This window comes from Stigmatopora nigra, chromosome 23 (genome assembly GCF_051989575.1).
Source record: "Stigmatopora nigra isolate UIUO_SnigA chromosome 23, RoL_Snig_1.1, whole genome shotgun sequence".
NCBI classification, from domain to species: Eukaryota; Metazoa; Chordata; class Actinopteri; order Syngnathiformes; family Syngnathidae; genus Stigmatopora; species Stigmatopora nigra.
In genome coordinates, this window is record NC_135530.1 from 2013921 (window position 1) to 2039679 (window position 25759).

A 25759-nucleotide genomic window follows, 5' to 3' on the forward strand; every position below is an offset into this window, starting at 1 on the left:
GCGCCATCATCTCACCATCAATCTCAAAAAAACTCACAAAGCGTCCGTCTTCGAACCCGTGATGTCCGAGCACGTCTTCAGCCGTACTTTTCCGTCAAAAAGCATGGAGCCCAAGTGAAATTTCACCACCACATTCAGGCCTGTCACATTTCATAACAACAAGCGGCAGTTAAAAACTACAGCTTTTTGACTCAAAACGACCTTTTGACCGACCTGTTTTCGGAAGCATGGTGACGTTTGAGAGGACGCAGGTGCAATTTGGGAAGGTTGGACTCGGGCCGTCCCAAGCGCAAACCTGGCCGGCGCTGGCGGAGAATTGACAGGCAAATCTGTCGCCCGCCTTCAGATAAACGGCAACATGCAAGACCACCACCAAGTGGACCTATAGGAGGAAAGAGTTCAACAAGATAGTATAGTAAGTATAATAACAATAAAAGCATTCAATTTCCTTTTCATGATGATAGTACAGACATGGGCAAACTATGGCCCGCGGGCCACATTAGGATTTTTAATCCGGCCCGCCGTAGTTGTCCAAATAATATATTTTTCCCCAAGATGGCGCCGTCAAGCGGAAGCCAGTGGGAGTAGCTCTGTCCACTCTTATTTGTTTTTCGTATTTTACAGCCCCTCTATCGTTTTTTTAAATGACATTTTAATATTTGTTAATACATTCCTTTTTACTTAACTTTGTAGTACTATATACTTTTTACTTGAATGATGAGTGATGAGTATGTTAATACTTGAGTCCATTTTTTCTCTTTATGTTTCATATGTACTGTTAACAGATGCACTTTTTTATCTGTATCCTATCTTATGCTGACCCGGCCCATCTGTCAAATTTTTATCTATCTATCTATTTTAAAAGACATTTTAACATTTCTTAATACATTCCTTTTTTACATGACTTTGTACCTTATACTTTTTACTTGAGTGATGAGTATGTTAATACTTTAGTCCTTTCTTTCCATTTAAGTTTCATATGTACTGTTAACGGATGCACTTTTTTATCTGTATCATATCTTCTGCTGACCCGACCCATCTGTCAAATTTTTTAAGTCAACCCCTGTGTTAGTACCTGTCCCGAACTTTTCTCTTCGACCGTATAGGAAATCATCTTTTTCCGGTAATCATCCGGAAAGGACAACCAGTCAGAGTTTTGGCATTCGTCCTTCAACGTGCACCTGAAATAGAAGAAAAATAACCCTTTAATTTAGAAAACATGGACGTCAAAACGGCGAAAAGTCCAACCTTTTCCTCGCCTGGCACCAAACGCAAGCGGGATCCTGCGCCGACCAGCATTCTTCTAAAGTTTGGCGCCTACCGCATTGGGACGTGGGTACGCGGTGGACCTGTGTGGCGGAATTGGACCATGACGGGTCTGAAAGAGCGATATGATTGGAAGACTGGCGTTCACCTGGTTGCCAAATGCCGCGTAAACATGTCTACCGTCCACTTGGTCCAGTCGCATCCCGGGAAAGACTTTGCGGTCACCGTCGGCGCGGTAAAGTATGGCGGGACAAGCAGCCTGATACTTTTTATCCACGCTAAGCTGTAAAAAAAAAGATGACACTTTAGTTTTTGAGGTTACAAATGGCTGAGTGGGAATCAAACGTGGAACAACGTTCAGGAAGTGTGGCTGTTTTTGTGGTTGAGGTCAAGCGACGTTGCATTTCAGGCAGATTGTGACTCGGAATGGCAGAAAAAGTGTATGAAAATGGACTGTTAAAGTGCTGGTAGGGCGCACTTCCTGCTTCACTTCCTTACTTGTTATGAAGCAACTGTGCAAAAAGGGAGTTTTTGACAAGAACTTTAACTTTCAGACTTTAAACGACTTGGTTGTGATTATTTTGATCGTTTATTAATGAAGTAGTTGACTACTCTCTCTTAAATATTAAATTCTCTCTCTTAGATATTAAACTCTATCTCTTATATATTAAACTCTTATCTTAAACTCTTAGATATTAAACTCTCTCTCTTAAATATTAAACTCTTAGATATTAAACTCTCTCTTAGAAATTGAACTCTCTTAGATATTAAACTCTTTCTCTTATATATTATACTCTTATATATTAGACTCTTAGATATTAAACTCTCTCTTAGAAATTAAACTCTCTCTCTTAGATATTAAACTCTCTCTCTTAGATATTAAATTCTCTCTCACATAGATATTAAACTCTCTCTTTTATATATTAAACTCTCTTAGATATTAAACTCTCTCTCTTAGAAATTAAACTCTCGCTTAGATATTAAACTCTCTCTTAGATTTTAAACTCTCTCTCCTATATATTAAACTCTTAGATATTAAATTCTCTTAGATATTAAACTCTCTCTCTTAGATATTAAATTCTCTTAGATATTAAACCCTCTTTTTTAGATATTAAATTCTCTTAGATATTAAACTCTCTCTCTTAGATATTAAATTCTCTTAGATATTAAACCCTCTTTTTTAGATATTAAATTCTCTTAGATATTAAACTCTCTCTCTTAGATATTAAATTCTCTCTCTTAGATATTAAATTCTCTTAGATATTAAACTCTCTCTCTTAGATATTAAATTCTCTTAGATATTAAACTCTCTCTCTTAGATATTAAACTATCTCTCTTAGATATTAAACTCTCTCTCATGAATATAATTTTGAGAGCTGGTTCCAAATATTCATTCAATAAAATGGGTTAGTATTTATAGTTAAGATTTTGGACAATTTTTGGTTGAACAATATCAATAGATAATGACTCAGCTATTGGAATATCTATCGAATAAAAAAATACATTTTTAATATCACTGTTGGCTTACGTTGGTTTTATATCACCAGCAGACGTCTGAACGTTTGAAACGTCACCCCCACCGTGCAAACATTTGTTCCGGTTCTTTCCAATTGCCACTTCCTCTTTCGACTACACCAAAGCACAAAGCGAGCCATAAACGACTTGGCGGAAACGTTGTGAAATACCTCTGCTTCAGCCCGTTAGCAACATTTTCAACCCACCTTAATGAGTTGTCCGTCTCCGGTCCCGACAAAGAACACCATCCATCTCCCTTGTGTGGTGGCTAGTACAGACGTCATGGAGGTCTTTTCCAGGAGCAACTTGAGGGGCTTCAACTCTGGAGTCTACCAAGCACAACATCGTGAAAGCACATCGAGGGTCCGGTTGAGGTGACCCACTCACCCGTGACCGGACGTTTGGTCGCAGGTCAAATGTACTTAAATATTAAACAGTACTTAGATATTAAACTCTCTCTCTTGGATATTGAACTCTCTCTCTTAGATATTAAACTCTTTTTCGTAGATGTTAAACTCTCTCTCTTGGATATTAAACTCTCTCTCTTAGATATTAAACTCTCTCTCTTAGATGTTAAACTCTCTCTTAGATGTTAATCTCTCTCTCTCTCTCTCTCTCTCTCTCTCTCTCTCTCTCTCTCTCTCTTAGATATTAAACTTTCTCTCTTAGATGTTAAACTCTCTCAGATGTTAAATTCTCTTAGATATTAAACTCTCTCTCTTAGATATTGAACTTTCTTAGATATCTAACTCTCTCTCTTAGATATTAAACTCTCTCTCTTAGATGTTAAAATCTCTCTCTTAGATATTAAACACTCTCTTAAATATTAAACTCTCTTGGATATTAAACTCTCTTGGATATTGAACTCCCTTGGATATTGAACTCTCTCTCTTGGATATTAAACTCTCTCTCTTGGATATTAAACTCTCTCTCTTGGATATTAAACTCTCTTGGATAGTAAACTATCTTAGACATTAAACTATCTTAGAAATTAAACTCTCAGATATTAAACTATCTTACACATTAAACTCTCTCTCATAAATATAATCTTGAGAGCTGGCTCCAACACTAAACTCTCTGTCACCATTTAACCAGCCACCAAACGTCCTGCAACAAAACATCCAAGCCCCCACTCACCTTGTCATGTTGGCCACCACAAGGGACGACGGTGCAGAAATCCCTGTCTCTGTACGATCCCACTCTATCCGATGGTGGAGTGACATCGAACAGGAACAGCCTGGTAGCCCTGGGACTGCCAGGGTGGTTGAAGACCCCAGCCCACAGCACAACGGCAGAAGAAAGTCCAGGCCAGACCACCGAAGAAGCCACCAACCTACTCCCCTTCATCCCTGGGACGTCGAAAGAAGCCCCTCGTAACGTTTTCATGGTCTCCACTTTACTGGCTTGCGCCCATAGCCACAAAAGCCGAACGGCATCGACGTCTGGCGGCGTTCGAAACGCGTTAGCCAGTAGATAGACCGTAGACTGAATCTGGAATCCATCCATGAAGTCCACATCCACCATGCTTTCAAAGTGTGTGTTTTTATCATATGCGGCGAATGAGAAAATCCCGCCTTTGTGTCTATTACTGGTATTGTGGAGGTAGACGGCGCCCGGGTGGGCGCACAAGTTACGAGACTTTTCATCCTTGCGTTGTTGGGTTGCCGTCAAAATGTAGAAGAAGTCAGGTTGGGGGGCGGTTCCAGGCGGTAGGAAACTCACGAGGAAAGCCACTGAAGCTCCGTAAGGCTCGTAAGGTCCAACCAAAACGTGCTCGCTATAAACCACATTGGTAATGTCATCCAAGGCTAAAAGCTCGCAATAGCCGAATCCATTTTCCGTTACGCCGCAGCTGATGAGGGTTCCATTCTCCGGGAAGGGTAATAAAACGTTGACGCTCAAGGTAGTGTTGGATGGATCTCCATCGGATACTTTGGAAAATAACGATGTATCGCATTTGCCTGTGAGGACGCCTTTTTGGTGAAGTTGACGGACTAAAGTCAAGTCTGGTTTCAGTTGGTATAACTTGTCTTCTGTGGATAGGTAAAGTGCGTCGGGAGTGGAGACCAGATGGCGGATTTCGCCGTCTGTGGTGAAGTTTCTGGCTTGAATGTTTGGCCAGAGAAGACAAATGAACGGCGTGGATAGAAGGAAAGGGAACATCCTCTCGTGGTGGCTCGCATGGCTCTCTCAGAGTGATGTGGCGGGTTGATGTCGAGAGAACGCAACACCGCAAAGGAGAAGTGCTTCAAGTGGGAGGGGGCGGGTCGGTGGGAGACGCTCCGAGGCCTTGAAAAAAGGGAGAAAAGATTCAAAACAAAGGAGAGGGAGACAAAATAACAGATGAGGATACAACAATATATAAATATAGATATTTTGAATAAATGATCAGATACATTTAAAGTAGTTCAGGACTACAATAGCAAGAAAAGTGTACTGATGTTAGAGCAGGGTTGGGCAAACTTTTGTTGGGCCCGGGGGCCAAATTTACATTAAAAATTTGACGGATGGGTCAGCACAAGATAGGATACATATAAAAAAGTGCATCTGTTAACAGTACATATGAAACATAAACATAAAAAAAGGATTAAAGTGTATTAACATACTCATCACTCATCATTAAAGTAAAAAGTAGAAAGTAGATAGTAAAGTAAAAAAGCCGGGTCAGCAAAAGATAGGATACATATAGAAAAGTGCATCCGTTAACAGTACACATCAAACATAAACAGAAAAAAGGAATTAAGTATTAACATACTCATTACTCATCATTAAAGTAAAAAGTATAAAATACAAAGTAAACTAAAAAGGAATGTATTAAGAAATATTTTCTTTAAAAGCGGTGAAATTCCCCCCCAAAAATTGATACGGCACTCGTTTACATGTATTTTGACTTTTAAATTTGTAGTATGGCTCAAATGGAATAACATTGCAAAATAGGAATTGTTTGTGGCTCTCTTCGTCAAAAAGTATTCCCTACCCTGTAGTACATAAATCCATTTGACCAAAATTGCAAGGCAGGTTTTCCCCGCGCTGCCAACAACCTCCACTAGACGTCGCTGCTCCCTCTGTTATGATTCACACTAAGCTTCTCGTTTTGAGGACCTGCGCGTCTTATATTACACCGCTCGCCTACATGAGAGCTTCATTCACATCGACTCCCTCGCCACACTTCATCTTCCTCCCGTCCAGCCGAATAAAAATCCATCATTTTTCCACCTGGCGAGCAAAAAAAACGACCCAACTTGGATTGGTTTCCCTCATCTGGGTGTGCCAGACTCCCTACGACCGTCCGTGGTGAGTCTTCTCCCATATTTTTAGATAAAATAACATCACAATCCAACTGAAAAGTCTTCCTTGTGCTTTCCTTTCTCCTCACTGATCTTAAAATCCTGGTCTTGTTATTAATTCTGAACGCAATTGGTTGTTATGTAAGAATCTACGTTTTTTTTTCACCCTGCCGGATTGTCTTGCCAGATTCCTCACTTTGTCAGATAGATGAGATGTTGTTGCAATGACTCTTCGAGTCATCTCCGGGAGGAAATGAAGGCTTGATGAGTTAACGAACGGTTATTGGTTAGCTGGAATGGTATTTTTTTCAAATGGAGTAATCTTCTCCAGGCAGAGGAAAATTCCGTTCTTTTTTTATTATTTTTTTACTGTCGCTATACAAGCGTGGCAACTATTTGCAAGTGTATTTTGATGACAAGCTTGCGGTTGGCTGACAGCAGGAACAGCAGGTCTCCTCCCAATGGTTTGGAAGTCTGTACTCTGTAATCTCCTGAGACCTCAGCACCACCCCGATTCCCCTTTTCTCCGGGTAAGAAAGGAACAAAAAAAGACAAATGCTCCATTCTGAAAGGACAATTAAAGTCCCCAAGGCCTCATATTATGGGCTAAAAAAAAAGGAGGCCACTAGTTATGATGATGGGACTTTTTTCAGCAAGTTAATGTTAACTTTTTGCCTTTTGGGGGGGTTTTAAATTACGGTCGTTTGGTCGCCGGCTCTTTTGGTCTATTTTGGTCGCCAGTCAAATAGTGACAAGAGAGTTTACTGTTCAAACCAGCTCTCAAAATCATATTCATGAAAGAGTTTAATATCTAAGAGAGAGAGAATTTAATATATAAGTACTCTTTAATATCTAAGTACTGTTTAATATCTAAGTACTGTTTAATATCTAAGTACTGTTTAATATCTAAGTACTGTTTAATATCTAAGTACTGTTTAATATCTAAGTAATGTTTAATATCTAAGTAATGTTTAATATCTAAGTACTGTTTAATATCTAAGTACTGTTTAATATCTAAGTACAGTTTAATATCTAAGTACTGTTTAGTATCCAAGTACTGTTTAATATCCAAGTACTGTTTAATATCTAAGTACTGTTTAATAACCAAGTATTGTTTCATATCTAAGTACTGTTTCATATCTAAGTACTGTTTAATATCTAAGTACTGTTTCATATCTAAGTACTGTTTCATATCTAAGTACTGTTTAATATCTAAGTACTGTATTCATTTTAAATGCCCTTTTTAATTGCAATCTAAAAGGAATTATATATGTATAGATAGACATACTGTGTGGATATTATTAATCTTGAGTGGCAGCCAATGAACTTATTCGAAAGCATTTTGCTGTGCTGAATACAAAAAGCAAAACATGGAACTGACCACATTGACGAGGAGACTCGCTCACTGGTGTTTCCCTTTTGCTGCTGTTGGTGTGTGGGTGGGTTCATGGCTGTTTCAGGGTTTCTTCCTCTTTGGCTCACTGCAGTCATTTTCGTCCACTGTAGAACAGAGAAAAAAGCATTATACTATGTGTCATGGATGGAAAAAAAATGAAAAATACAAGTCACTACTTTGTGAGCAAAAGATAGTACTTTGTGAAACGTTAAATGTGGTTGCTAGTTGTTTTTAGCCTGCTGTAATTGTAACTGAAAAAAATACGCCTGTTGTACTTAGAGAAATATTGTAACGATTTTGTGCTAGTGAAGTCAATACTTCGAGTGCAACAAGTATAAACGCGCTTAAACGCGCTCACATGAAGTACTATTGTTCAGGCCAAGTACTAGCTCTAGATCTAGGGTGTTAAACTTGGATTGGTTAATATTTATATATAATTTTTTTAATAAATGGACTAAAAGAACTGGATTAAAAACCCTGAATATTCAGGGTTTTTTTATAGATCTAAAAGTAGATCTAAGGTACTGTTTAATATCTAAGTACTGTTAAAACCAGCTTTCTTTCTCCCCAGAGGTTATTTTTACCGGGGCGGAGCAGGAGATGGACGGTTGACTGGAACGCTCGCCGTTATGGCAAAAAGTCCAGAGGTGAAACTGGCGGTTTTGGGGCGAGCAGGAGTGGGAAAGTCAGGTAGGATTTTTTTTGTCATTTCATTCTCTTTATTTTGACTGTGAGTTCATGTCAAATAAAAAAGCTGACTGACACTGAAGCCGAACGACGCAATTATTGGCCTTTCTATCAAATTTTAATTTTATGAAGAAAATATAAATGTATTAAAAAGAAGCATGTGTAAAATTAGACAGTTTTTATATGTACTTATTAGTATTAGTTTTTAAGTAAAAAAATAGATTTTTTTCCTGGTTTAAAGGTATACAAAATGAAAGCTAAATACACTTTATATATATATACATAAATATGTGTGTATACGTGTATGTATGCATATATATGTATGTGTATGTATGTATATATGTATGTGTGTGTGTGTGTGTGTGTGTGTGTGTGTGTGTGTGTGTGTGTGTGTGTGTGTGTGTGTGTGTGTGTGTGTGTGTGTGTGTGTGTGTGTGTGTGTGTGTGTGTGTGTGTGTGTGTGTGTGTGTGTGTGTGTGTGTGTGTGTGTGTGTGTGTGTGTGTGTGTGTGTGTGTGTGTGTGTGTGTGTGTGTGTGTGTGTGTGTGTGTGTGTGTGTGTGTGTGTGTGTGTGTGTGTGTGTGTGTGTGTGTGTGTGTGTGTGTGTGTGTGTGTGTGTGTGTGTGTGTGTGTGTGTGTGTGTGTGTGTGTGTGTGTGTGTGTGTGTGTGTGTGTGTGTGTGTGTGTGTGTGTGTGTGTGTGTGTGTGTGTGTGTGTGTGTGTGTGTGTGTGTGTGTGTGTGTGTGTGTGTGTGTGTGTGTGTGTGTGTGTGTGTGTGTGTGTGTGTGTGTGTGTGTGTGTGTGTGTGTGTGTGTGTGTGTGTGTGTGTGTGTGTGTGTGTGTGTGTGTGTGTGTGTGTGTGTGTGTGTGTGTGTGTGTGTGTGTGTATGTATATATATATATATATATATATATATATATATATATATATATATATATATATATATATATATATATATATATATATATATATATATATATATATATATATATATATATATATATATATATATATATATATATATATATATATATATATATATATATATATATATATATATATATATATATATATATATATATATATATATATATATATATATATATATATATATATATATATATATATATATATATATATATATATATATATATATATATATATATATATATATATATATATATATATATATATATATATATATATATATATATATATATATATATATATATATATATATATATATATATATATATATATATATATATATATATATATATATATATATATATATATATATATATATATATATATATATATATATATATATATATATATATATATATATATATATATATATATATATATATATATATATATATATATATATATATATATATATATATATATATATATATATATATATATATATATATATATATATATATATATATATATATATATATATATATATATATATATATATATATATATATATATATATATATATATATACACACATATATACACATATATCAGCACTTTAACATATATATATATAGCTGTATATGTGTGTATCTGTGTGTGTATGTGTGTATCTGTGTGTATATATACACACACACATATACACACATTTACACAAATACACATATACATATAAAGTCTTCCCTGACGCCTGTGACCAGTAACCTTTGACATTTGACCTTTGACCTCACAACCCCAACCTTTTACTGTTCACACTTCAAGTACATCTCCCGCAATATGTCCTCGATGATTATCCCTTTGTTCGCTCTGGAGTTATCTTCCTGATCTCCACTTTCCATTGGAATTTGGCATATCCCCTCCAAATAAAATCCCTGCTTGCTTTGACTACAACAAATCTATCTAGCTTATCTGGACAGCACATCTTCGCTTTCATCAAGTTAAATTTTTTTTTTTTACATCTGCACACATGAACGCTTCATCTACATGCCGTACTTTAGCTCTTGACATTTATAAGTCGGATAAGACCCCCCAAAAACCAGATATCGACTTTAACTTCGAATAAAAATAAGTCTAACCTTCCCGGCTCTTTTAATGAAGGAACTAAAACCCAGATTTTAGACATTTTCACATTTAAAATGACAAAAACGCCTGTTTTAATTGCGTTCATTTAACCGTTGTCTCAGATTGTTATTGGGAGGTCTGCCATGTTTGTATATTGCGGACCCCCTTCCGCGGTTAATTAGAAACAGAGCGGATCTACTGGTGTGTGGCTCCTCTAACAATTTGCTTAGTCAGTGCGTGTAAACATTGTCCTATTACATATTGAAGACGCTCACACGGAAAGGAGCTTAAAGCTGTCATTTTTATATCGTAAAAATAGAAAATAGCCTGCTGACTTTGCATTTGGAAAGTTCTGCTTGCAAGATACCCCATTCTCGTTGTTGTTTATGAGTCAATCGTTCCAAAAAAGGAATCTTTGGCGTTCTCACGGGAAAGCTTTTTAAAGGGGCTCGACGCAAAAAAATAAAAAGAACTTTGACTTTCTATTCTATTAGAGAATGATTTTTTTTCCAGGTTGGATTTGCGTCAGTCTTGATTTAATAAAGCGATCGTATTACCGTATCTGCACCTGATGTAATCTTACTCTGCGGTAAAAACAACAGAGGTGCACATTTTCATAGCATGAGTGAAGGAACGAGCGAATGAGTGTGCCGTGCCAGGCTTGCCAAATGTCTAACCGCTCGTTTGAAGGCCAGACGACAAAAACAACGGGTTCTCGCCGGTCTTTTGGTCGCCAGTCAAATGATGACAGAGAGTTTATTGTTGAAACTAGCTCGAAAGGTTATATTCATGAGGGGTATCTAAGTACTGTTTAATATCTAAGAGAGAGAGAGAGTTTAATATTGAAGTACTGTTTAATATCTAAGTACTGTTTAATATCTAAGTACTGTTTAATATCTAAGTACTGCTTAATATCTAAGTACTGTTTAATATCTAAGTACTGTTTAAAATCTAAGTACTGTTTAATATCTAAGTACTGTTTAATATCTGAGTACTGTTTCATGTCTGAGTACTGTTTATTATCTAAGTACTGTTGAATATCTAAGTACTGTTTATTATCTAAGTACTGTTTAATATCTAAGAGAGAAAGAGTTTAAAATCGAAGTACTGTTTAATATCTAAGAGAGAGAGTTTGATATCGAAGTACTGTTTAGTATCTAAGTACTGTTTATTATCTAAGTACTGGTTAATATCTAAGAGAGAGAGAGTTTAATATCTAAGTACTGTTTAATATCTAAGTACTGTTTAATATCTAATTACTGTTTAATATCTAAGTACTGTTTAATATCTAAGAGAGAGAGTTTAATATCTAAGTACTGTTTAATATCTAAGAGAGAGAGTTTAATATCTAAGTACTGTTGAAACCAGCTCTCAAAAATATATTCATGAGAGAGTTTAATATCTAAATATCTACTGTTTTCAACAGTACTCAGATGTTAAACTCTCTCATGAATATAATTTTGAGATCTGGTTTCAACAGTAAACTCTCTGTAACCATTTGACCGTCGACCAAACGTCCGGCGACCAAACGTCTGAGCACCGAAAGTACAGCTACCCATACACTCGAACCCAGCTCGGCATTCCTCTACTGACAAAGATTTCCCACTAAAGTGAACGAACGCTTGACCATGATGTCGTCTTGTCTAATGTTTTTTTCCTCTTTTGTGCGTGTCCGATAAAGTCAGACAAACAATAGGAAAGCTCCCTCAGGGCACTGCAAAATAGGCCACCCCATTGATTTCACACTTCTGTAAAGGCAAGAATAAAACCCGGCTCCCATTTCGTGAGTTGAAATGACTTTTTTGTTGTTGTTTTTTTATGTTATTGCACCTGAGATTCACCATTGCTTTTCAATGGATCCATTTGTGTGCATTCAGGGAGCACTTGGGTGCTTCAAGGCCGGAAATGGCATCATTATTCCTCTGAATGCGTGCGGGGGCGCAAGGGAGCTTGAGGGCAGGCGGCGGGTGGGGGGGGATACCAAGAATAATTCCGTCCACAAAGACCACCTTTTGGTGACGTCAACATCCTTTTCGGTCGATGTGCTGCTTTATAGCATATGTATTTAAACTTTAATATCTAAGAGAGAAGTTTAATATCTAAGTATTGTTGAAAACAGTAGATATTTAGATATTAAACTCTCTTATGTATATAATTTTCAGAGCTGATTTCGACAGTACTTGTATATTAAACAGTACTTAGATAGTAAACTGTACTTAGATAGTAAACTGTACTTAGATATTAAACAGTACTTAGATAGTTAACTGTACTTAGATAGTAAACAGTACTTAGATAGTAAACAGTACTTGGACATTAAACAGTACTTAGATATTGAACAGTGCTTGGATATTAAACAGTACTTGGATATTAAACAGTACTTAGATATTGAACAGTACTCAGATATTAAACAGTATTCAGATATCAAACAGTACTAAGATCTTAAACAGTACTTGGATATTAAACAGTACTTGTATATTAAACAGTACTTAGATATTGAACAGTACTTGTATATTAAACAGTACTTCGATATCAAACTGTACTCCGATATTAAACAGTAATTAGATATAAAACTTCTCTCTTAGATATTAAACTCTCCCTCATGAATATAATTTTGACAGCTGGTTTCAATTATTATTATTCATTATTACTTTAACGTCTAACTTCGTGTGTGGTGAAAAAATTGCTCAAAACATATACACGCAGGATATTTTTACCCAATTTTCCAACAGTGTTCCGACATGACACGAGTAATAAATCGTCCCTTTTGCGATAGGATCAACGTTGAGAGGGAATCTAGGCCCCCCTGTCCACATTAAGGTCCACTAACAAAGACCCCTCTTTTCTATGCTATACATTGTGAAAATGGTGGGGGAGTTAATGTTACCTCACACACTGTGGCTTGTTCTACCTTGCTGGAATTTGCGCCGTTCAAGAGAAACGTAAAATATTAGGCATACCTGCGCTATGAAGAGCCAAACGGGATCCTTTTGTCGTAGAAAGTGTTGTTGAGGTCTCCTTTTGGCCAGCAGGCCTACTCAAGTGGACTTCTCAGCTTCTTGTTTAGGGCAATTCCTGCAGGTTGACAGAAATACTATATTTAAAAAAATATATATATATATATATATTTTCAAAGATGGGATTCTCAAAGTGTAAGCAATATATAGTTGATTGGACTCATTTTTTTGTTTCAATTTGATTAAATGAGCACACTAAAATGGGAAAAACTGCAATTGGTTGGCAAAAAAATCATGCCTACTGCACATTAGTTAGCTGAGATAGGCTCCAGCTTCCCAACCCTCTCAACCCTTGTGAGGATAACTGGACCAGAAAATGAATTCATGAATAATATGAAAGCAAGATGCATTGGTAAAACATGTTCTAAGTACTGGTAAAAATAGTAGATATTTAGATATTTAACTCAATCATGAATATAATTTTGAGAGCTGGTTTCAACAGTACTTGGATATTAAACAGTACTTACATATTAAACAGTACTTGGATATTAAACAGTACTTGGATATTAAACAGTACTTAGATATTAAACAGTATTTACATATTAAACAGTACTTACATATTAAAATATCTCTCTTAGATATTAAAATATCTCTCTTAGATATTAAAATATCTCTCTTAGATATTAAAATATCTCTTAAAAATAAAAATATCTCTCTTAGATATTAAACTATCTCTCTTAGACATTAAAATATCTCTCTTAGATATTAAAATATCTCTCTTAGATATTAAAATATCTCTCTTAAATAATAAAATATCTCTCTTAAATATTAAACTATCTCTCTTAGATATTAAACTCTCATGAATATAATTTTGAGAGCTGTTTTCAACAGTAAACTCTGTCACCATTTGATCGGCAACCAAACGTCCGATCAGGCCCAAAAACTTTCTATTATTATTATACAGTGATCCAATCATTTCATTCGATGGATATGAAATTATATCAGATTTTTTTTTTTTTTTTGCAGCATTGGTGGTGAGGTTTCTGACACGACGCTTCATCTGGGAGTACGATCCAACTCTTGGTAAGTCAATGTCTTAGCAAAAAAAATCTTTAGTTTAGCTTCAAATCAATGACTATCAATTTCACCGCCATTTTGGACTCCCAACCAAAAATACTAAGCACTAAAAAGGTAAGCATTCATAGCCAATCCTCCTAGATTTGATCAATTTGGCGCCTATTTCTGTCATTTATCATTTCCTGGAGATTGAGGCTTTTTCCTGTAGATACCAGCTCGTTTTTTCCTCAGTTTTCGCAGTTCTGAATAGACACAGTTTGTAGTATTCACCCGAGTATTGTGGGTGTGTACATAAATGTCGGTGGCCACCAGAGCGATGATGGTTCCCGAAATAGGATGCCACCCTAGAGGCTCCTCCTCAGCCTGCAGCCAAACAAATAAATCTGCGTCCTCACATTAAATGTAACTTGATCTACGAAAAGGAGAATATTCGGTTAAATACGAGTTGCGTGAGCGAAAATTTCCAGATTAAAAAGACGAGAAAGGCAAGTGTAGAGTAACCCAGTAAAAAAAACTTCAGTTTTAAGCTAAACCCAAGAACATTCCTCATATTACAAGGAGACTTTTGTTTACACAGATGTGCTTTTACAATGGGTTCAATTCAAGTAGATGGCCACACCTGAGTTAACTCATTGTCAAACCCTTTAGAGGTGGGAGGGTTGGCAGCGAGTTGAGGTGGACTAGACGTTCTTTAGTGATGAACTCATGCCACTTTTTTTCTGTACAGAATCGACCTATCGCCATCAAGCCAATATCGACGACGAAGTTGTCACCATGGAGATACTGGACACGGCAGGTCAGGTAAGGAACACAAATAGGTGTACTCGGACGTTTGGTTGCCGGTCAAATGGTGACAGAGTTTACTTTTGAAACCAGCTCTCAAAATTATATTCATGAGAGAGAGTTTAATATCTAAATACTGTTGAAAACAGTATATATTTAGATATTAAAGTTTTTCTCATGAATATAATTTTGAGAGATAGTTTCAACAGAACTTAGATATTAAACAGTACTAGATATTCAACAGTACTTACATATTAAACAGTACTTAACTATTAAACAGTACTTAACTATTAAACAGTACTTAGATATTAAACTTTGCTTAGATATTGAACAGTACTTAGATATTGAACAGTACTTAGATAGTAAACAGTACTTAGATGTTAAACAGTACTTAGATATTAAACAGTACTTAGATATTAAACAGTACTTAGATAGTAAACAGTACTTAGATGTTAAACAGTACTTAGATATTAAACAGTACTTGGATAGTAAACAGTACTTAGATGTTAAACAGCACTTAGATATTAAACAGTACTTAGATATGTATAAATTACTTAGATATGTATACAGTACTTAGATATTAAACAGTACTTATATATTAAACAGTACTTAGATATTAAACAGTACTTAGATATTAAATAGTACTTAGATATGTATAAATTACTTAGATATTAAACAGTACTTAGATATGTATACAGTACTTAGATATGTATACAGTACTTAGATATTAAACAGTACTTAGATATGTATACAGTACTTAGATATTAAACAGTACTTAGATATGTATACAGTACTTAGATATTAATTAGTACTTAGACTTTCTCTTAGATATTAAACTCTCTCTCATGAATATAATTTTTTTAGAGCTGGTTTAACCAGTACTTAGATATTAAACTCTCTCTCTCGTGAATATAATTTTGAGAGCTGCTTTCAACAGTAAACTCTCAGTCACCATTTGACCGGCAACCAAAAGACCGTCGACCAAACATCCGATCACGACCTGGCGAACTCAACAATGACCAATAGCGACCATTCCCTTTCCCTTTTCAGGAAGACAGCCAGCAAAAGGAAGGCCACATACGCTGGGGGGACGCCTTCATGGTGGTGTACGACATCACCGACCGCGGCAGCTTCGAAGACGTTGCGCCTCTACGGACTCTCTTGGAAGAAGTCAAGAAGCCTAAAAATGTGCCGCTGGTTCTGGTGGCCAACAAATGCGACCTGGAACACGCCCGGCAGGTCACCACCGAGGAGGGCGAGCGCCTAGCGGCCGACATGGCCTGCGCCTTCTACGAGCGCTCGGCGTGCGCCGACCAGGGGGGCGCCGTAGCCGAGGCCTTCCACGAGTTGTGCCGAGAGGCGCGGCGGCGCAAGGCCGTGCAGGGCAAGACAAGACGCCGCAGTTCAACTACGCACGTCAAACAGGCCATCAATAAGATGTTGACGAAGATTAGCAGCTAGCCAATTTTGGGGGAAAATAACTTTTTGTACAGTGAATATCTCACAAGGACTGTGTACTAGTGGTCATTTTTTTTTTGCCAAAAGAACTCAATTTCTCGGGGAAATGTATGGCGAACTCCAACAATTAACCTGTGAAAGGCAATGGGAGCCAAAATGGACTCACACAATGGAAATCATAATCTAATGGATTTATTCTAAGAAGATTGACATATAGTCAACCTGTACAGGAATAAAATATTACTACTATGTCTTGTGACCGGGCTAAATAACGTGTACAAAGTAGTCCTAAATGTCATTGAGATCGTCATCATCAGTGACTCAGTGGCGAATGAGTAAAAAGTACTTTGTCACTAGCGTCACTGTTTGCAGTTCTTGCTGTGAAGTTTGTTGAGTTTTATAAGAGCGGTCTTTTGGTCCCTTTTGGTCGCCGGTCAAATGGTGACAGAGAGTTTACTGTTGAAACCAGCTCTCAAAATTATATTCATGAGAGAGTTTATTTTCTAAGAGAGAGAGAGAGTTTAAGATCTAAGTATTTTTGAAAACAGTAGATATTTAGATATTAAACTTTATCTCATGAACATAATTTTGAGAGCTGATTTCAACAGTACTTAGATATTAGACAGTACTTAGATATTTAACAGTACTCAGATATTAAACTGTACTTAGATATCAAACAGTACTTAGATATCAAACAGTACTTAGATATCAAACAGTACTTAGATATTGAACAGTACTAATACATTAACCAGTACTAATACATTAATCAGTACTAATATATTAAACAGTACTAAGGTATTAAACAGTACTAATACATTAAAAAGGACTAATACATTAAATAGTACTAATACATTAAACAGTACTAATACATTAAACAGTACTAATATATTAAACAGTACTAATATATTAAACAGTACTTGGATATTAAACAGTACTTACATATTAAACTCTCTCTCTTAGATAATAAACTCTCTCTCATGAATATAATTTTGAGAGCTGGTTTCAACAGTAAACTCTCTGTCACCATTTGCCCGGCGACCAAAAGACTGGCCACCAAACGTCCGGTCAAAATCTCCTTCACATCTCCCAGGTAAAACAATGTATAATAATCTGAGCGCATTTCCTGTTTAGATAGGGACTCATAGACAAAATTAGGATGACTGCCAATTGATACGGGCACGGTTGACTTGACGAGGTTTGATGGACAAGCGGCCATTGAGAAAGGCTCGAAAATATTTAAACATGGCGGAATACGTCATCCTAAGAAGGTGATAAAAGATCTTTTGATTTTTTTTTTTAGGCATCCCACTTGCACTCGGACATTTTTTCCGTTACGTGAGGGAAAGAATGGCATTCCAGTTTCCGAGGAAAAAAGGGAACTAAAAGCCCTGTGGTGAGGAGTTATGTTCTGCTTATAAACATCTAAAGTATGCCGGTCCTCCATCTTGGAGTTCTTACAAACAACATGTAGTAGTACCTCTTCTTAAAATGGTCGACTTGTTTAAATTGAGTTTTCTTCCAAAGGCAATTTGAAGTACTTGACTTAAAGGTTAACGCGGGAAAGAGTTTTTAACGCGGGTGAGATTCTTGTTTTGGGAACAGCTTTTATATTCATTTTGCCCTTCGTATTGTAATTGTAAGCATGACAGTTTCCATGACAACTAAGCAGTACTTTGGTCAAATAGAGAAAGGTATGCCTGCATTTTCATGTATTAACCACTTACCTTGTTAATACTAATATACCTTTAAAAAATAAATGAAAGCAAATATGTAACGATAAAATAAAAACTTACAATGAACGTCAATTCATTTGTTTTTTAAAATTTTGTAAATACAAAAATAAACATAAAACCCTGAATGAATATCCAAAATATATTTTTTTTATTTAATTTTACTCAATATAATGACTTGTATTCGAGGCATCTATTTTAGCGTGACTGGACGTTTGGTCGCCGGTCTTTTGGTCAAGTGTACTTAGATATTAAACAGTACATAGATATTAACACTCTCCTAGATATTAAACAGTACTTTTAAACAGTACTTGGATATTAAACAGTACTAGTAAACAGTACTATTAAACAGTACTTGGATATTAAACAGTACTGGTAAACAGTACTAGTAAACAGTACTTGGATATTAAACAGTACGAGTAAACAGTACTTAGATATTAAACAGTACTAGTAAACAGTACTTAGATATTAAACAGTACGAGTAAACAGTACGAGTAAACAGTACGAGTAAACAGTACGAGTAAACAGTACGAGTAAACAATATTAAACAGTACTAGTGAACAGCACTTGGATATTAAACAGTACTAGTAAACCGTACTTAGATATTAAACTCTCTCTTATGAATATAATTTTAAGAGCTGGTTTCAACAGTAAACTCTTTGTCACCATTTGACCTTCAACCAAAAGACTGGCAACCAAAATACCGGCGACCGAAACGTCCGATCACCCTATTTGGTGCTCAGTACGAATATATATTAAAAAAAAATGCCATTCCCATTTGTTATTTTAAAATCTACCTGCAACTAAAATTGTCAGTCTACTTTTGTTTTGTTTTACAAACAAACAATCATTACCACAGAATTAACTGATCCAATGCGTTAAAAAAAAAATTCTTTGCCTTGATTTCGATCACAACCAAATCTTGTATTGGTTGCTAAGAAACTAGATGATACATGGTCTCCGTACTCTGGAGTGATGATGCTGAATCAAGATTGTTGGCTCAGCGAGAAAAGAAAAAAAGCAACATGTGCGTCATCCGATTCGTGACCTCGCCATCTCGGACGCATCAAAAAGATCCAAAAAGAAACTGGGAAAATTGGGAAATCAGAGAAAAACCCAGTTTGACCTAATCCAAGCAAACTTTACCGCCAATCATTCAATCTCATTCCTTTCTTTAGTAATGCTGCGACCTATTTATGACCCGGTATGTGTTTTATATTACCAATAAAACATTCCAATTCATTTCACATCTTGAGCCTTGAGCGGGTTTGAAATTCCTGCCAGTGCTCATAAAACAGTTTGTTCACTTTCTTCTATATTTTTTTTCATTTTGTTGGAACTTTTAAAAGACTTAACGAAAAGTACATTGACCTAAAATGGTGAAAACATTGCAAATCTTACAAAGTTTCCCAAAAGTGCAAACAGGTGTTGTAAAATGTCTTACTTTTAATAACAGAAATATGGCTGTCAAGACAAAAAAAAAGTCGAAAATTACACAAGAGTACACACACACACACACACACGATTCATGCCACGTTTACACCGAAATACACAAAAATACAGCAAAAATAGCAAGTGATGCCCATCTGAGAGGGAACGGACTATTCTTCAGCGACAATGACAATGTCCTTTCATTTTTATATATATTTTTTAAGTCTCTTAGCTGCATATTTCATCAGAGCTTTGCTGATGTGGGGATAAAAAGCAAATACTGCCTTGGTCATGTTGGGAAAATCTCACCATTTCCACATTTTGTCGGTTTAATTCATTCCGAAATTAGAAGACTAAGGAACTTTTGCAACATTACTAGCAGCGTGTGTGGACATTATTACATCCTGTTCATTTTGAGTGATTTTCTATTCATTTTGGGCCACTGAAGAGCAAGTGACCCAACAATGACACTCTAAAGGGTGCTCGGACTTTTGGTCGCCTGTTGAAACCAGCTCTCAAAATTATATTCATGAGAGAAGTACGGTTTAATATCTAAGTACTGTTTAATATCTAAGTACGGTTTAATATCTAAGTACTGTTTATTTAAATACTGTTTAATATTTAAGTACTGTTTAATATCCAAGTACTGTTGAAACCAGCTCTCAATATTATATTCATGAGAGTTTAATATCTAAATATCTACTGTTGATTCATGAGAGATAGACTTTAATATCTAAGTACTGTTGAAAAATAGATATAGAATGAAATATGAAACAGTAGATATTTAGATATTAAACCCTCTCTCATGAATATAATTTTGAGAGCTGGTTTCAACAGCAATTAGATATTAAACGGTACTTATATATTAAACTTCCCTCTCTTAGATATTAAACTATCTCTATAATTTTGAGAGCTGGTTTCAACAGTAAACTCTCGTCACCATTTGACCGGCGACCAAAAATACTGGCGACCAAACGTCCGGTCACGCACTAAAGGAATAAGAAAATCAACCAAAAATGATACCTTCACACCTGTTATTGGATAGTGAGAGCCGTCAATGGCAGCCAATGAGTTTCTAGTGTGTTTATGGCTTTTTTTCGCATTACTGGTTAACACTTAATTTGTTCACAGATAAGACAAAGGGGTTGTAAAATACTACTAATTGGTCCCATTGACAGTACAAAGGCAAAGAAATGAAAATAAAGGCAGTATTTTGCCACTGCTGAATAATATTTACATTTTTTTTGTATCGTATATGAATTATTGCAAATAGGGCTTTCTTTTTTTGCGTTTGTATTATTGTTAATCACACATCCAGCTGTACAGCTTCATGCATTTTTACGAACATAAAAATAGCACAATTTCAACAATACGTTAAAAGTCGGAAATACTCGAACAAAACTACAAATCCTACAAGTTGGAAGACGACAGTATTTTTTCACTTGGCTTTAAAAGCACTTTGGGTAATTCATATTTTTTGTGAGAGTAAGTAAATGGGTAGTTTTTAGAGTATGTGTTGTATTGGTAACATGAAAAAAAATCTTGTATGTTATGCTTACTCATTTAAGTAAAGTTCTGTTTTGCTGCTATCTTGTGGCATGTACAAGCAATTCAAAATCAGTTTTATCTAAATTATTTTTCTTTTCAATGAGTGGATTAATGTAAATTATTGCCACGTACAGCTGAAAAAATATCTCGCAAAAACTAATCGACATCTCAAACATGAGCACGAATACACTTGGAAAAAATATGGTTAAATATCCAGCAAAAAAAGGGAGATCGTCGCTTAAAAGGCCGAACGAGAGTGAATGTTAACCATTGATGGGCGACTTATTTACGTGAAAATTTAAGAATAAAAAATGGCAAACAGAAATTTCTCATGGAAATGAGAAAAAAGAATCAGAAAGTGACTAAAAATGAGCGAGATGCTAACAAAAGATGGCCCAAAAATGAACAAAAAGTGATCCCTGAATTCCACAAATCAACACCTGCTAGAAGTTTGAAATAGAATATGGCAAACACAATAATCTTAAATTCAGTCTACATTCTGTTGCATTTCTCAGATTTAACATTAGACCAGGACGAAGAGAGCCAAAAACAATTCATATTTTCTAATGTTATTCCTTGAGAGCCAGACTCCAAATTTAAAAGTCCAAATACATGTAAATGGGTGCCTTTGTTTTTAGTAATTTCACCCCTTTTAAAGTGGAAAACAACATTGACAACATTCTTATTACTAATCAATGGTAGTCGTTTGGTCGCCGGTCAAATGTACTTAAATATTAAACAGTACTTAGATATTAAACATTACTTAGATATTAAACAGTACTTAGATATTAAACAGTACTTAGATATTAAACTCTCTTAGATATTAGAGAGTACTTAGATATTAAACAGTACTTAGATATTAATCTGTACTTAGATATTGAACAGTACTTAGATATTAATCTGTACTTAGATATTAAACAGTACTTAGATATTAAACAGTACTTAGATATTAAACAGTACTTAGATATTAAACAGTACTTAGATATTAAACTCTCTTAGATATTAGAGAGTACTTAGATATTAAACAGTACTTAGATATTAATCTGTACTTAGATATTGAACAGTACTTAGATATTGATCTGTACTTAGATATTAAACAGTACTTAGATATTAAACAGAACTTAGATATGAAACAGAACTTAGATATAAAACAGTACTTAGATATGAAACATTACTTAGATATGAAACATTACTTAGATATTAAACTCTCTCTCATGAAACTAATTTTGAGAGCTGGCTTCAACAGTAAACTATCTGTCACCATTTGACCGGCGACCAAAAGACTGGGGACCAAAAGACTAGTGACTAAAAGACCAGCGACTAAAAGTCCAGACACTAAACGTCCGAACACCATGGAAATGAAATGGCCCACAAGCAAAAGAATGAATTCTGATATACTAAAAGAAAACAACAAGGTATCCCTCCCAGCTCTACCAAATTGTACTACATCTACTCATGAAAAACCCATGAAAATGAACAGCAGGGTGAGATGTTAATGAGAAAAAAGTAGGAACAGAAATGGAAAAAGCAAGAGTTGGGCCAGATTGCTTTTGCTTTCAGGAAGACGGCCTCGTTCGACCTTTCTAAGCGACGATAGAAGAAGAAGAAGACGAAGCAGCGGAAGATGAAGGTGCGGCATTCATCCGCAGATGGACAGGAAGTAGAAGGAGGAAGCGCTCAGTCCGAGAAGAGGCTGGCGAAGGATTGGCGGAGGCTACGGATGCTCTCCGCTTTGGCCTCGTCGTCGCTCACGTTGTTGCCACGTAAAGTCTCGCTGAAAGTGTTGGTCAGCGACTGCGATTTGCTGTGTGAATATCACCGGTTCATTTCCCGAACCGAGCGACTCGATTCGCTATGACATTTTTTGCTCAACTCACTTGAGTTGTGGCGACTGTTTGTGAGATTCGGGCACGGGCCCCGGCTGGAAAGACTGGCTGGGAGAAGTGGCGGCCGAACGGGCGCGTTGTGGCGAACCTTGGGACGACGGAGAAGCCGAGCCGGAGCGTTGACCCCCTGTACGAAAATGGCGAGCGGAGTTTTTACAAAGAAATGAAAAATGGCCCGAGAAATTTCCGCGGGAAATAGAAGGGGTGCCTACCTCGTCTGGGTTGTGTCGTCTATCGGTTCAAGCAAAGAAGAGAAAATAAGGAAGAAGATTGAATAGTAGTACATAGCGCAAGGTGCACCCCAATTTTGCAGCTTTCAAAGCCTGAATTTGAAGTACTGTTTAATATCTAAGTACTGTTGAAACCAGCTCTCAGAAATATATTCATGAGAGATAGTTTAATATCTAAGTATCTACTGTTGATTCATGAGAGTTTAATATCTAAGTACTGTTTAATATCGAAGTACTGTAGAACGCAGTAGATATTTAGATATTAAACTCTCTCATGAATATAATGTTGAGAGCTGGTTTCAACAGTACTTAGATATGAAACAGTACTCAGATATGAAACAGTACTCAGATATGAAACAATACTCCGGTATGAAACAGTACTCAGATATGAAACAGTACTTAGATATGAAAAAGTACTTAGATAGGAAAAAGTACTTAGATATGAAACAGTACTTAGATATTAAACAGTACTTAGGTATAAAACAGTACTTAGGTATAAAACAGTACTCCGATATGAAACAGTACCCATATATGAAACAGTACTCAGATATGAAACAGTACTTAGATATCAAACAGTACTTAGATATCAAACAGTACTTAGATATCAAACAGTACTTAGATATCAAACAGTACTTAAATATTAAACTCTATCTCTTAAATATTAAACTCTATCTCTTAAATATTAAACTCTATCTCTTAAATATTAAACTCTATCTCTTAAATATTAAACTCTATCTCTTAAATATTAAACTCTATCTTTTAGATATTAAACTATCTCTTAGATATTAAACAGTACTTAGATATTAAATAGTACTTAGATATCAAACTCTCTCTCTTAGATATTAAAAAGTACTTGGATATTAAACTCTCCCTCTTAGATATTAAACAGTACTTAGATATTAAATTTTATCTCATGAATATAATTTTGAGAGCAGGTTTCAACAGTAAACTCTCTGTCACCATTTGACCGGCGACCAAAAGACTTCCCCCCCAAATTCCGTTACGACGTTCTCTGACCCAAATCAATCTTCCTACCTTGACGGCAGATGGCGGTGGCGTGGAAACTCCCAGAAGGACCTGCGCCATTTTATGAAGCACCAGCTCTGAAATCAGCTGCTTATCTTCCTCTAGGTGCTCCCCAATTAGAGGCATGGAACTGTCCATCACCTGAAGTGCAAAAATAAGAGGGAAAAAAAACTCAAAAACTTCATCTTTTATACCACAGGAGAGCAGTGTTGCCTAATAACAATTTGTAAGGACATTTTATTCAGGTCTTTTGGTCGCCAGTCAAATGGTGAGAGTTTACTGTTGAAACCAGCCCTCAAAATTATATATGTTTAATATTTATGTACTGCTTAATATCTAAGTACTGTTGAAAACAGTAGATATTTAGATATTAAACTCTCTTTCATGAATATAATTTTGAGAGCTGGTTTCAACAGTACTTAGATATTAAACTATTTTTCTTAGATATTAAACTATCTCTCTTAGATATTAGGAAGTACTTAGATATTAAACAGTACTTAGATATTAAACAGTACTTGGATATTAAACAGTACTTAGATATTAAACAGTACTTGGATATTAAACAGTACTTGGATATTAAACAGTACTTAGATATTAAACAGTACTTGGATATTAAACAGTACTTGGATATTAAACAGTACTTAGATATTAAACAGTACTTAGATATTAAACTCTCTCTTAGATATTAGGAAGTACTTAGATATTAGGAAGTACTTAGATATTAGGAAGTACTTAGATATTAGGAAGTACTTAGATATTAGGAAGTACTTAGATATTAAACTCTCTCTCTCTTAGATGTTAGGAAGTACTTAGATATTAAACAGTACTTAGATATTAAACTCTCTCTCTCTTAGATATTAGGAAGTACTTAGATATTAAACAGTACTTAGATATTAAACAGTACTTAGATATTAAACTATCTCTCTTAGATATTAAGAAGTACTTAGATATTAAACAGTACTTAGATATTAAAGTCTCTCTCTTAGATATTAAACGGTACTTAGATATTAAACAGTACTTAGATATTTAAAAAAATCTAAATATTACATCTAAAATGGTCCGGCCTACATGAAATCAAGTTGACGTTAATGCGGCTCGAGAACCAACCCGAGTCTGACACCCTTTCTTTAAGGGTTATAGGGAAAGGAACTAACCTCAATGATGTAGTCGTTGCCATCTTTTCCGTGGACGGCTTTCACCGCGCATACATCAAGGCCTCCGAATATCTCGGCGCAAGAATCCACCCACAGGCGATATCTGGAACAAAATAACTTTAATAAAACTGTCATTTATAACAAGTTACGTGTAATAACGTACCTGTCAGTCATGGCAATCTGTTCTAACATGGCCGAGCCGGTGTTTGCCTTCCAGTTTCCTGAAATGGAGGTTCTCCTGAAATAAAATCGTATTTAAAGCATTTAAAATACATTTGTGAGAAA

At 35.7% G+C, this 25759-nt stretch overlaps 3 protein-coding genes across 3 annotated transcripts in view; 1 reads left to right on the forward strand and 2 right to left on the reverse strand.

Annotated features, from left to right (window-relative positions):
- plxnc1 (plexin C1) overlaps positions 1-13263 on the reverse strand; it is a 41417-nt gene extending 28154 nt beyond the window's left edge. The window contains exons 1-9 of the mRNA XM_077709287.1: positions 13155-13263; positions 7450-7568; positions 3919-5070; positions 2988-3110; positions 1415-1549; positions 1249-1349; positions 1076-1181; positions 214-382; positions 38-140 (exon numbers count right to left, since the gene is read on the reverse strand). Of these exons, the coding sequence (XP_077565413.1) occupies positions 38-140; positions 214-382; positions 1076-1181; positions 1249-1349; positions 1415-1549; positions 2988-3110; positions 3919-4944 (1763 nt within the window). The 5' untranslated portion in view covers positions 4945-5070; positions 7450-7568; positions 13155-13263. The remainder of the gene's footprint in view (positions 1-37; positions 141-213; positions 383-1075; positions 1182-1248; positions 1350-1414; positions 1550-2987; positions 3111-3918; positions 5071-7449; positions 7569-13154) is intronic.
- Positions 5882-16822, forward strand: rerg (RAS-like, estrogen-regulated, growth inhibitor). Its single transcript, XM_077709295.1, has 5 exons — positions 5882-6075; positions 8036-8154; positions 14178-14234; positions 14956-15029; positions 16062-16822. Exons 2-5 carry the CDS (start codon positions 8094-8096, stop codon positions 16470-16472), a joined length of 603 nt encoding a protein of 200 aa, XP_077565421.1. The 5' UTR covers positions 5882-6075; positions 8036-8093; the 3' UTR covers positions 16473-16822.
- A 5524-nt stretch (positions 16823-22346) lies between these two features.
- syn3 (synapsin III) overlaps positions 22347-25759 on the reverse strand; it is a 39259-nt gene continuing 35846 nt past the window's right edge. Inside the window, exons 9-14 of the mRNA XM_077709288.1 lie at positions 25638-25712; positions 25475-25577; positions 24330-24461; positions 23277-23295; positions 23056-23191; positions 22347-22982 (exon numbers count right to left, since the gene is read on the reverse strand). Coding sequence (XP_077565414.1) covers positions 22856-22982; positions 23056-23191; positions 23277-23295; positions 24330-24461; positions 25475-25577; positions 25638-25712 — 592 coding nt within the window. The 3' untranslated portion in view covers positions 22347-22855. The remainder of the gene's footprint in view (positions 22983-23055; positions 23192-23276; positions 23296-24329; positions 24462-25474; positions 25578-25637; positions 25713-25759) is intronic.